The 12906-nt window shown below is 46.7% G+C and overlaps 1 protein-coding gene across 4 annotated transcripts in view; it reads left to right on the top strand.

Annotated features, from left to right (window-relative positions):
* Positions 1-11083, top strand: part of MLLT10 (MLLT10 histone lysine methyltransferase DOT1L cofactor) — a 124672-nt gene extending 113589 nt beyond the window's left edge. For 2 of the 4 annotated variants that reach the window (XM_064162520.1, XM_064162523.1), the window contains 6 exons: positions 727-915; positions 1322-1410; positions 1536-1897; positions 7222-7324; positions 7838-8050; positions 9465-11083. In XM_064162520.1, the coding sequence (XP_064018590.1) occupies positions 727-915; positions 1322-1410; positions 1536-1897; positions 7222-7324; positions 7838-8050; positions 9465-9533 (1025 nt within the window). In that variant the 3' untranslated portion in view covers positions 9534-11083. Of the gene's footprint in view, positions 1-726; positions 916-1321; positions 1411-1535; positions 1898-7221; positions 7325-7837; positions 8051-8625; positions 9438-9464 lie in introns of those variants that run through there. The other 2 variants (XM_064162521.1, XM_064162522.1) reach the window with 2 other exon arrangements.
* Positions 11084-12906: the final 1823 nt, after the last annotated feature.

The following is a 12906-nucleotide window of genomic DNA, read 5'->3' as shown; positions in this document are numbered from 1 at the left end:
CCCTGCTTGGCAAAAAGCAGGTTCCTATGGAAGGTGCTGCCCCCTTTTTCTGCAAAAAAAGGGGTGGCAACTGCAGTGCTCGCACAGTGCTCCCTGCTGGGGGATCTGCAGATCGCTGCCCAGAGCAGAGCTGCTGCTCTTGCGAGCTGTGTCCTGGGAGCCTCGGCTCGGAAGAGACGTTCTTTCGGGGTGTCTGTAAGTTTATCTTTTGCTGTACAGGGTACTGAAGCAGCAAAACTCCTCTTTCACAAGCAGGTTGTTTTTACATAAATGTTGTTGGCTCTGGTTTTAGTTGAATTTGTATTTGCCAACCTTCCTCTGCTTTAGTAATGCTAAAAAATGTTTCTGACTGCAGCTGCAGAGTTGGGAAAAATCTATTTCAATTAACCTGTGCTACTAAAATAATACTGGGTTTGTATTCTGGGCTAAGTTATCCTGTGCTGCTCTTTGCTTAAAATGAATGTCAGCCCTGATGGGACTTTATTCGAGCCAGGGTGTAGATACCTTGCAAAATTACTGTCACATGCTGCATACTTCTTCCTGCACTTTAAATTACACAAAATTGATCCTAAACCTTTCCACTTGCAGTCAGATTTCTTTTTGCTGTATCTCTCAGTAATGATTTTATTTATATTTTCACATATGACTTAGTGCTGGTCTTAAATTGCAGTACAGGAATTAAACCCCCCAAAGATGTGAAATATAACCCAGGCATTTTTACCTCAGTTTTAGGAATGCTTAAATCCTTACACCAGCTTCAGGTTGAGAACAGGAGGTTAGAGGAGCAAATCAAGAATCTGACCGCCAAGAAGGAGCGGCTTCAGCTACTCAATGCACAGCTCTCAGTGCCCTTTCCAACAATCACTTCAAACCCCAGCCCTTCCCATCAAGTGCACCCCTTTCCAGTACAAGCAGGTAAGGAGAGGAGAGTATCAAAGTGTCAGAGTAATTTGAACATGTATTGATAGAAAAATATCTATTTCCTCCACCTGTGCCACCGATGGGAGCTGCATTTACCTGTAGCATGAACACAGACTTTGTCTTTGTGGATGTGTTTAAATGTTTAAAAGCCAGCTGGAACCATTGTTACTTGGCTCAGTGCAGCTTCTCTCTTACTTCTGCCTGGAGCACATCTGTTTCAATCCGTTGTTTCATCAATTAGTTAAAATGTTACTCTTCAGCAGTTATTTGAAGGATGATTTTACATTTTCTATGTTTGACTTAAATGTTAATTTGAAATAATTATTCAGGATCTTTTCACATGTTGCAGAAATTTAACCACTGTGTGTTTTTGGTTTTTATTTTTTAATAATCATTCTAGCACCTAGCACTGACTCCTTGAATAGCAGTAAAAGCCCTCATCTGGGAAACAGCTTCTTACCGGACAGTTCTCTCCCTGTATTAAATCAGGTAATATTTATTTGTTTCTTCTAAACTTCAGCTTGTTAGGAGTTAACTCATCATAGTCCTTGCCTTGTGCTGTTAGGTGAAATTTTATGCAGCTGAGGGGGTTTTGTTGTTTGTTTTTACACCAGGAGATAACCTCCAGCGGACAAAGCACCAGCAGTTCATCAGCTCTTTCCACTCCACCACCTGCTGGGCAGAGTCCAGCTCAGCAAGGCTCAGGAGTCACAGGAGTTCAACAGGTCAATGGTGTGACAGTGGGGGCACTAGCTAGTGGTATGCAGACTGTAACCTCCACCATTCCTGCAGTGCCTGGTGTGGGTGGAATAATTGGAGCGCTGCCAGCCAGCCAGCTGGCAATCAATGGGATTGTAGGAGCTTTAAATGGGGTCATTCAGACCCCAGCAACAATATCGCAGAACCCTTCTCCTCTGGCTCACGCAACTGTGCCACCCAACGCAACACATCCCCTGCCAACCACCTTAAATAACAGGTAAGGGTTTGCTGATGGAATGGTTTCCTGGCAGTGCCTGCTGCTTTTCAGCTTAGCTGTATTTGTTTAGCTCTCTCATTCAAAAGATGCTGATTTTTCTTCCTTGGCCTGTAACTCTCCAAATAGCATCTGCTCCTGATCTGGCAATGAAAATAAGGAAGCACAAAGAGTCAAGTTCAAAGAAAAGAGTTTCTGTTTAGCTTTGGGAAATCCTGGTTTTTCATCAAGTCCCATTCCCAAACAAATGTAATTATGTAAATGTGTTGTAGTTCAGAAAACAATATTCTCCGTCCTGCCAATTGTTCTTCCAGGATTAAAGAAGCCCTGGAAAAGCTACCATTTGTTGCAGTAAGAAGGGGGAGGGTGAGAAGAACAATATATGGTCATGGAATTAAAGGTGTAATAGGCATAACTAACCAGGGTGATAACACTGGCATGGTGTCTGCAGTTCCTGTCTCTGACTCCAAAGAAATGAGTTTGTCAAGTGGTGTTCCTAAGGAAGTTTTAAATGCATGAAAAGATTCATGCTTGAGGATTGCCCTTCCCCAAGGCCAGGTATGCTCAGCAGCTTAAGCTGCGGCTGTTGGAGCTGCAAGGCAAATGGGTAACAAAAGGAGGCAGCTGCTTCCTGGGAAGGGGAACAGGCTGCTTGGGCTGGAAAGTGTTCTGGGGTAAGAGCAGAGCCCGAGCTAACTCAAGCTCCCTGCTACCCCTCCCCCACCCCTTGTATTGCCCTTTCCTTAGGAGGGAGAGGTGGGGTTCTGTGTAGAAACCAGTGCCTGCAAACAGGGAGTGCCCTCTTGCCTTTGAAACTGAGTTTATTTGTGGAGATGGTGGTGCATTCCCGACGACAGAAGGCTTATGTGGTTGGAAAGATGCAGAGGATCTCTGGTTATGTAGATTGTCTTTCTAGTGTCTTTCCTTGCTGTTGGTCTGGCAGCTCCTGAATAGTTGGTGCATGTTGTGTGCTATTGCTTCAGCAGGCTCATCCCAGCTGATGCTTTCATGTGTATCCTGTGGGTTTCATGTGCTGCTGTATTTTTACTTGAGAGGTGTTTGTAAGCTAGGTGAACCTACCATTTCATAGGTGGTTCATGTTTCATGTGGTTAATGAGAAGTTATCTCCTTTAGTAGAGGTCCTTACCCTCAAAACAAGATTTTTTTGTATTGCTCCACCCTAAAGTGAGGAGGAATGAGACATACCAGATAAAATCAATTACAGTGGCCTGCTGTGTGATGCTTTCCACTTGGCAATGATGCCAGAATCCCCTGGTCATGCTGCTCCTTTCTCAGATGATTTTGTTAATGCACAGAGTATTTTTGCAGAAGGTAACCCTTGAGTGTGTATCCTAGTAGTAGACTGCTCTAGTTCACACAGGATAGTGCAATTAGTACCCTGTTCAGTAAGCTCTCATTCTTTTAGCACAGGCTGGAATATTCCAGTGATTTACTGTGTTGTGCTGCAACAAGCTTATGGTCCACCAGCACTTCACTTCTCTCCTCCTGTTCTTGTGTGATCTGTTTATATTCAAGAGAGTACAATTCTCTGCTTTGCTGAGCAAACCCAGAGGATTTGCTGGGCCTCCTTCCATTTGGGTTCACAACTGTCTTCATTTTGTGGGTTCAGTATTTCTGGTTGTTCAGGCAGAGCAAGCTCTAATGCTGCTTGGTGCTAAGATGATGCCACTGATGATGTGTACATTACTCGTCTCTGTTCCTTCTGTTACAAACGCTCCAGAGAAAAACAGGGAGAAGCTTTTCTGTTACAGGAGCTAAGCTGTGAGGAGGCTCTGGGATGACTGATTGAAGGAAAATCAGTATTCTCTTCTGGTTGAGATTGGTGTCCCATCCAGTTTCAGAACCAACATTTGCCTCTGTCACTCTTCAGTACAGTGGCGACTAGGTGACTCGTCAGTGTCACATGGCCTGGGTCTCACTGCTCTTCGAACTGCCTAGGTGGGGAGGTTTCATGGTAGCAAGTGCAGGCAGGCAGAGGGCTTTGCTGCTGTGGTGTTGCGAGCTCTCCAAGGCTTGTGGCATTGCCCGGTGGTGGTGGTTAAAATGAGCGCTTGCAAGGCAATGGAAAGCCATGAGAGCTCAGTCCTGCTTTCTAACCTTTGTGTGGTGTTCTGGCATTAAGAGACTTACCAGATGTTCTTACGAGTTGCTACTTAGAGAAACTTACCGAGCTTCAGAAGCTGTTCAGACAGTTTCTTATGAAAGAACAGCCAGGTTATTTCCCAAACCATGAAGTCATCTTTGTGCATATTGACCTTGTTTGAGGTGAGAAAACACTGATTTGTAATTCGCTGTTTGAGAGAGTTTCAGGTTGTAGGTAAAAGAGACTACATTTGTCTGGCAGAGACAACCTCAGCCCTGCTCTGGGAAAAAGTAGCTTCCTTCCAGATCACTGGCAAAGGGGAGATAAGTTATTGGAGGGGAAAGATAGGATTGTTTCTTTACGTCCTGGCAACCAGAGAAGACTGTAGGCTGGAGAGCTTCAGGCTGATCACATACCTTTTAATGAGGAGCTAAAAAGGATTAAATTTACATTCCAAGCTGATCTGGAGAGCGAAAGCTCTGTGGTGAAATCCAGTCGGCTGCCTCTTCTGGGAAAGCTCGGGAGCTGCAGCCTTTGCTTTTCTGCAGTTGGGTTTTGTTTCAGATCTCAGCTGCTGGCTGAGGAGATTTTCTTTCAAGTGCCAGTGCAGAGCAAGGCAGTAATGCAGAGAAGATAAAGAGAAGGGAGAACAACAGAAAAAAAGTGGAAGTGCAAAGGTAGAACATGATACAGGAAGAAAGAAAAAGTGGGATAAAAGAATAAAAAAGCACTGGACAAAATTCACTCCAGTATTGAAGAGTACAGCAAAAGTGAGGTGAAAAGAGGAGGAAATAATGGTAATGAGTAACAGTGCTGGTGCTGTTGCAGTTGTTACAGATATTTCTGATGTAACTGGATTTAAAGCTGTTTGGATTTAAGAATTTGTTACATTTCAGACTGCTGAGTGTCACTGAGGGTCAAACAGGTGCACGCAGTTGTAGCCTGAGTTTTGCTGTCGTAGCTCAGGAGAAGGATCTACAAGTTTCTCTGGGCAGGTGAAGTGTCATCTCCGCTTTCATCAGCAGTCAGCGGTGATGGTTCCTAGGGATGGAGCAGTGTGGTGTTACTCAGGGTGTTCTGTCCTGGTAGCTCCCTTGTGTGTGTGCACCTGGAATGTTACCTGCAGTGCTGCTTACACAGCTTCAGAAACGGATAATGTGAGGGTTGAACCAGTAGAGCAGGAATCAGCAGAGACACAGTGACTTGCACATGGCAAGGTCAGTGGGACTGACTTCTTGGCTAGGGACGAAGACCACTGGCAGGAGTTTTGAGAGCCAGGGGAGCAGTAGAAGTGATAGCAATGAATAGTGTGAAGCAGCTGACGGCAGATCATAGAATTTTCTACCTTGGAAATGACCTTTAAGATCACTGCATCCAACCATTAACCAAACACTGCCAAGTCACCGCTAAACCATGTTCCTCAGCACCGCATCAAGGTGCCTTTTACATAACTTCAGGGATGGTCATTCACCACTTCCCTGAGCAGTCTGTTCCAGGGCTTGACAACCCTTTTGGTGAAGATGTTTTTCCTGAGTTCAACCTAAACATCCTCTGGTGCAACTTGGGAGTATTTCCTCTCCTCCTATCATTGTTATTAGGAAGAACAGACCAACACCCACCTGGCTGCAGTCTCTTTTCAGGGAGCTGTTGAGAGCCGCCTCCTCTCCAGATTAAACAACTTCAGGTCCCTCAGCTGCTCCTCACCAGTCCTGTCATGTCCAGACCCTTCACCAGCTTTGTTGCCCTTCTTTGAACACATTCCAGCACCTCAATGTCTGTCTTGGAGTGAAGGCCCCCAAAACACCAGGACTCAAGGTGTGGCCTCATCAGAGCCCAGTGTAGGGGGATGATCACTGCACTGGTCCTGCTGGTCACACTATTCCTGAACCAGGCCAGGATGCTGGTGACCACCTCATCCACCTGGGCATATGCTGGCTCGTCTTCAGCTGGCTGTCAACCAGAGCCTCCAGGTTCTGGGCACCTTTCCAGGTTCTGGGAGCCTCTAGGCACCTTTCCATGCACTCTGCCCAAGCCTGGACTGTTCCTGGGGTTGTTGTGACCTAAATGCAGGACCTGACACTGGTCTTTGCCCATTGATCCCTCTGCAAAGCCTCCAGCAGACTGACACTCCCTCCATGTTAGTGTTATCTGCAGACTCACTGAGGGTGATTAACTCCATTCCCCAGCACTCTGTGGGCCTGGCCATCAGCCAGTTTCTTACCCAGCAAAGTGTGTGCTATCCAAACCATGAGCTGCCAGTTTCTCCAGGAGGATGCTGTGGGGGCTGGTGTTAAAGGCTTTACTAGAGTCCAGGTGAACAACACCCACAGCCTCTCCATCTACTAAGCAGGGCACCCGGCCATAGAAAAGCAGGTTCATGAAGCAGGGTCTGCCCTTCATGAACACAGGCTGACTGGCTTGATTACATGGTTGCCCTGTATGTGCTGTGTGGTAGCACTCAAGATGACCTGCTTCATGCCACCAAGGTCAGACTGACAGGTATGTAGTTCTTCAGATTCTCCTTCCAGCTTGTAGATGGGCTCCAGTTTGTAACCTCCAGTCAATTGGGTACTGATACTGGAGAAGTAAATGCAGCTGGCTTCCTGGTCTGCTCCAAACTCACCCTTCTTCATGGTGTTGGTCACACTGTGAGCTGAAATAGCAGAGGAAACCTTTCTCTTCCAGAGCAGCTGCCAGCTGGATGAGTCCCTTGCCCAAGTCCCTAAAGAGCTGCAGAAAATATTGTGCAGCAAGAAAACAGGGACAGGGAGTTGTGGGGCAGTGAGTGCAGGGGCAGCAGCAGCTGGCTTACTGCCAGCCTGGAGGGCCAGGACTTGACTAGAGCAAAAGACAAGGATTAAAGGGAAACCAAGACAAAGTAAATGCCTAGTTGAGTAAAGGTTGGCAAGAGCTGTCCTACAACATATGAGCATGCTGCAATAGATACTGGAAACAATGCAGAAATGGTCATTATTATCTTAAACTCCTATGTGCATGTAGTTACAGGCAAGATGTTGCTGTTGCTCAGCACCAGTGAGACTGGCGGGGGGTGTTGACACACAGGTGTGTATGCAGAAATGCAGCTGGACAGGCAGATGGTGCAGTGCTCAACAGTGTGCAGGCAGAATGCTGTTTTCTCTTTTTCAATGCAAAGCTGAACTTAAAAATTGCCATTCTTTGATATAAACCCTGATGTTTGATATTGCCCTGTCAAACCCCACAGTGCCTCAGGACTAGGACTGCTTCCTGACCAGCAGAGACAGCTTCTGCTCCATCAGCAGCACCAGCAATTCCAGCAGTTACTGAGTACCCAGCAGCTCACATCAGTAAGTGTTGATTACAGATTTTATAGTCTTTTAGCATTTCAGTTGCCTCAGCCTTTCTGGCTGGCTTGGTGATTAACTGCAGAGCATTCTTGGCCTGGGTGTATTGCTAAGAACAGTCAACATCAGCTGTGGGCAGCAGACTCTGGGAGTACGTGTGGATCCTAACCATGTCCCAAGATGTGCTCTGCCTTGCAGTCTCCGTGCAGCCCATTAGTAACTGGTGTGAGGGTTTGTGTTGTTCGTGGTGCAGTTCTAGTGCTTTGACAGGCAGGGACTGGTGGTTGTCTGGTAGAGGCCTGAGAGGCAGCAGGCTTTGAAACCTCTGCTGAGCTACTCATCTAATTTTCTTCTCTTTCTTCAGTCTCGTGGAACTTTATTTATGAGTGTAACCTAAATTAGCTGGAATTAGGTTGAGAGTTTCACTGACTGAAGACAGGGATAAACAAGAAGCCAGGGAAGAGCTTTCTTGGACTTACTAATTCTTGACTCATTTTGATTTCCACATTACTCAAGGAACAACATCAAGCTCTTTTGTATCAGTTAGTACAGCAGCAGCATCACCACCACCAGCACCACCAGTCCGAAGTACAGCAGCTGCAGATTACTGGAGGGGCACAGATACCCATGAACAACTTGCTGTCGGGCACCCAGGCCTCGCCACTGAATGCAGCTACCACCAACCCCTTCCTTACCATCCACGGGGATAATGCAGCCCAGAAGGTGACAGTAAGTATATTTCTCATCTCATTTTCAGTGTAGTACCTCCAAGAGGCAATGAAATGATAGAGTAAGAAAAGTAAGAAAGCCTTTCCTAAGCAGGTGAGGAAACACGATGCATTTTTCTGGCAGTGATGCTCTTCAGCACTGGCCTGTCACCTCCCACCCCAAGACAGAGAACGCAGTCTGTTCCCTGACTCCTTCAAGAAAGAATTCCTAAGGGCCATACAATTAAGGGCGAATTAAGTGGAAGCTTGTGCAACTTGTAAAACCAAAGGATGAGCACAGCACAGTTCCTGTGCTCCTTGGAGAAGACACTGTAGAGAGAGAAGGGGAAGCTGGTACACAACAACAGGCCGGAAGAGTCTGGGGCTAAATATTGGTTTCCTCTCCCATGACCAAAGCCTCTAGTCAATTTGTGGGCACAGCTGCGGGGAAGGATTCAGGCAGCTGGGCTCTTATGGTACTTTCCAAACATAAGTGAGGGCTTTTCCAGCTGTTTTTCTGAAAACAGCTTCTTTCTATCCAAGGCTAGGAGTGGTTATTTGTGTTAAGCTTTGTGCAGGGTTGCTGTCTCTTCCCAGGTGCGTCTGTTGTGATGTTGCAGCTGCCCAGTGCAGGACTGGGCAGATGATGTTCCTCTGGCCACTGTCAGTGGAGGAGGGGCTGTCACAGGGCTTTGCTGCCCCCTCCTTCTGACTGTTTTGGGTCTGTGCAGTGTGACAAACACAAAAGTATTTGCCAGTTTCAGGTTTTGTCTCCTAATAGGGAGCTGTAAACTGTTCCAGGAATTCTCACAGTATCTTTGGAACAAACCCCTTAGAAATAAATTCGTTTTGAAATGGCTTTTTTCTTATTATTTTGACTGTACTGGTTTGCTCAACTAGTGCAATCCAAAAGGGCTTTTAACCAAATTCTCTGTTGCCAGAGCTGGGATGTTTTAAGCTCATTTCCTGCTGGAACAGGTTTTCAGAATGCCCAGTGGCTGAGGTGAGGCTTTTGCTGAGTCCTGTTGAGTACCTGTAGGAAGTGCGTTTGTAGCAGTTTATGGAAGAAAGCTGATGGTGCTGGACACAAAACAGAAGCTGGGTTTCCATTCTGAAGGAGCAGTGCAGAGGTGAAATGTAGCAGAGGTCACCAGCAGGTTTGTCTTGACCATCATGAGGTTCTAAGGAGAGGCCAACAGCAAGTCTTGCTAGAATGAAAGGAGCAGCAGAGCTGGTGTTTTCTAATGTGATGATTAGTATGAGCTGCTCCCATGCAGGGCTACTTCCTTAGCTGTTCCTTCCCATTTGTCATTCTCTGCTACCTGTTGTTTGCACTGCAGAAGCTCTGAGTCAGAAGCTGCAGTAAATGCACTTCACTTGCTGTCACTTGTATGAATTTGACTTAACTCTGTATTCTATAATCTGATTTTTAGAAGTATTTTCTCTTACACAGAGGCTCAATGATAAAACTGGACCAGTTGCATCAGAGAAGAGCTGATGTTTGAATGAGACTTGAGAACTGCAGGTACTGCTGCTCTAGCACTTCCTCTGACTGCAGGCTGCAGGTTCCTGCTCTGCAGGATGAAGAAATGCAACAAGGAACTTACGGCACAGCAAAGGATTAAAGCTGAGGATAGTGTGGGTAGGCTTTCATTTGCTCTCTTGTTGCACTAAACTGGATGTACTTAATCTCTCTGACTGTGAAGTAGATCAAACTCTGCAAGCCCTGATTGTTTTGTCACTAGGCTGGTACCAAGTACAGATTCCACCCCAGAAGAACATGGACTTGACTCTTCAGTCTAGTCCTGTACATGCCAGGCTCTGAGGCTGTCTGCAGTCAGGCTTTGCTTTAGCTTCAGAGCAGCCCCCATCCTTCTGCTGCAGCTGCAATGTCATCTCGGACCCAGCTGGGTGTGGCAGCAGGGGCTTGCTCTCCACTCTTCCCGCTTCATACCGCTATTTTGAAACCCAACTCATAAGGGAAATCCACTCTTGAACTGTTTATTCCTTTCAGATTCCTGTTCTATAGTGGGAGTTTCTCCAGGGTAAGAATTGCAGTATGGAATCCAAAGTTTATTACTTCTGGTGTAGGTTTTAGAGTATTGAGGTTTTTTTTAAGAGGAGCCAGTGTGGTTCCAGTGAGTTTCCTTACCAGCTGAGCAGGCCAACCTGGCAGAAGCAGGTGTAGTGTCTGGCCTAACCCAAGTGCCTGTTGCTACCTCCATTTGTGAAATGGCTGCAGCTGACCATGCACTAGCCGTGTCCTAGTGAGCCATGGGAGTAGTCTGTGTTGCACCAGCAGCCTTCTTGTTCTGCCTTTCCTAGAGGTGTTTGTACCACTGTAGAGAGCTCAGGCAGAGTGTTGTTACCTGGGTCACTTTTCACTCATCGACTACCAAAACAAGTGAGCATTTCCCACTGAAACTTGGCAGTGGCTGAAAAAAGTGAAGGTGGTTACAGCGCTTCTGATGGCAGCTGAGCTCCTGGCGCCAGCCTCTGCAGCGTGGAGAAGGGAGCAGAGATGGGCAGTGACCACTCCTCAGCACTAAGGTGGGAAGTGGTAGGGGAAAAAGACCCAGCTGTAATTAGACCTCCACTGTGTACTGACCTGGAAGAACATCTTAATTCTGCAATATGTTTCTTAGTTAAACATTGCACAGTTCTTACCTCATTGCTGTAAATAAGGTTTTGTGAATCTGTTTTGTATTGTGAAAGAATTCCTAAGGAAAAAAACACTGATATTTTGATTTGTAATATTTCTAATTAGTAGATTTAATTGCAGAAAAAAAGGAAAGTTAAAAATAATTTATTTTTCTATGTTCTGGGGGAATTTTTTTTAAAAAAAAAAGAGGAAAAGAGAAGTCAATCACTTTTGTAGATACTTTCCAGAAGGACACCAGTGGTTTATTTTCCTGCTCAGCCCACTGGTGCGTATTCTGTAATGATTTGTACAAAAGGGCAGATGGACACGTGCTGTTATTTTGCCTAGATGTAAAATTCCAAATGTATGAAGAGATGTACAAAGCTTTTTGTTAATAAACTTTAATTATGTTTACAGTTGTGTGCTGCTTGTCTGACAGGAGGCTGGAGCGGGAGAGAGCGTTTCTGGTAACATCAGGTGGCAGGAAGGATGCCAACTGCACGTGGCCACCAGCCTTTCACAGCACAGAGCTAAAAGATGGTTCTCATGTAAAGGTTTGCTTTGAGGAGAGACTGCTGTGGCTGCAGAGCTCTCCAGGCACATTTTCACTTACTTGCTGGGCATCCCTGTCCAGTTGCGGCCTGTGCCACAGCCTCAGTGGTTTGCTTTCATCCTTCCAGGAGCAGTGGCTGTGTGCTGGCAGGAGCAGGAACCAGCTGTTGCTGCAGCAGCCCCAGCGAGAATGCTCTAGAGGTGGGGCTGGTCCTTTATCCACCCAGTGCCTGTGCTGAGATGACTGAGGCCTGTGGCTGGGGTTTTGTGCTCTTTTAGATCAAACCAGCTCACTGCTTGGTCCAGGAAATCTGCCTGCTGTCCATGGAGAATTGGTAAGCACACAGCTCAATCCCGGGCTGCCGGTTCCCAGGCAGCAGGGAGGAACTTGATCCTTTCTATGCTGTCACCTGAACATGAGCTGAGGCCTGTGGCAGTACAGGTTTGGGCAGATGAGAGATGTGCCTGGGGCTTCACTAACCCCCACCATTTTTCCTGGTGAATACATAGCTTCTTGACTATCAGGGCTAGGAAAGAATTCCCTGCATTCTGGAGGTATCCAAAGAAGCTCAGAAGCCCGGGCATGTGGCTGCCAGCTGAACCCGTGCACCTTTTGGACAAGCTTTAGTGCTGCTGCCATCTCAGCAAGGTAGCTCTGCTAAGCATTGACTGACTGTTAGTGTGAAGGAGGAGTCCATAGCACCTGTCCTGGGCCACCAGACCTACACATCAAACTACTAAACAAGTACATGAGGCGAAAGAGAAACCCAGGCTGCCATCACCCTGTCCCGAGTGTCCCTTCTGCTGGATTCATGGGCTGGAGGGTTACCTGACTGCTGCTTTATTTGTGGGCATAAGCTAGAGTCAAAAAGTACCTGGTGCAGAGCACATAGCAGTAAGTCAGCTTGTTCCTACTGGAACCAGCAGAAGTGGAAAGTCCTGCTTTTGGCTGGACCTTTCTGAACACTGGTATCCAGCTCCTACTACATTGGAGAGAAGCAAAGCTGGAAATTTCAGTGTGATTGTCAAATTCAAGGCATACTGAACTCTCAGTTGTTAGAGATTGGTGCCAGAAACCCAGGAGGGCAGTGGCACTGATGGAGCAGCAATCAACAGCAGGGCAATAATGAGAAGGACAGCTCTGACATCCAGACACAAATCCAATTCACCAACCTTTTGCAGAGACGGATCACATCAAAGCCAAGTTCACGTGAGGGCCACATGCAGTCAAACCCAACCTTGTTGCAGTGATTGTGCAGATCCTGACATCAAAGATGATGTTCTGTGGTTGATCTGGCACTGGTCCAGTAGAAGCTGATGCTGTTGTCCTTGTGGAATTCCTCTGGCAGCCGAGTCCCTGGTTGCTATACTGCCTTCAGCTGTGTCTGGGCCCAGTGTCACCAGAGTAGCCCAGCACAGCCAAGCTGCAGTTCCGAGTTTCACGTTAGCAGGCTTTTTAACTTTCTGCCCTTTTTGTCACCAGAGTCCAGTTGTACCAACAGCAGTGACAACACAGCTTTTATGGCTTCCAGAAGCCAGCTTGTGACACCTCCAAGCCTGCTTCAGCAGCCTCAGCCCATAAGGCTGTGCCAGCAAGAGCTGCTCTTTCAGCAGCACCCCTGGGTGACATTTAAGTGACAGGTTTTCTGGTACCTGCTTTTCATAAGCTGCACTAAGCTCTCACT

The sequence above is a fragment of the Pogoniulus pusillus genome, chromosome 23 (genome assembly GCF_015220805.1).
Source record: "Pogoniulus pusillus isolate bPogPus1 chromosome 23, bPogPus1.pri, whole genome shotgun sequence".
NCBI classification, from domain to species: domain Eukaryota; kingdom Metazoa; phylum Chordata; class Aves; order Piciformes; family Lybiidae; genus Pogoniulus; species Pogoniulus pusillus.
This window is presented reverse-complemented; position numbering and strand designations above follow the sequence as displayed.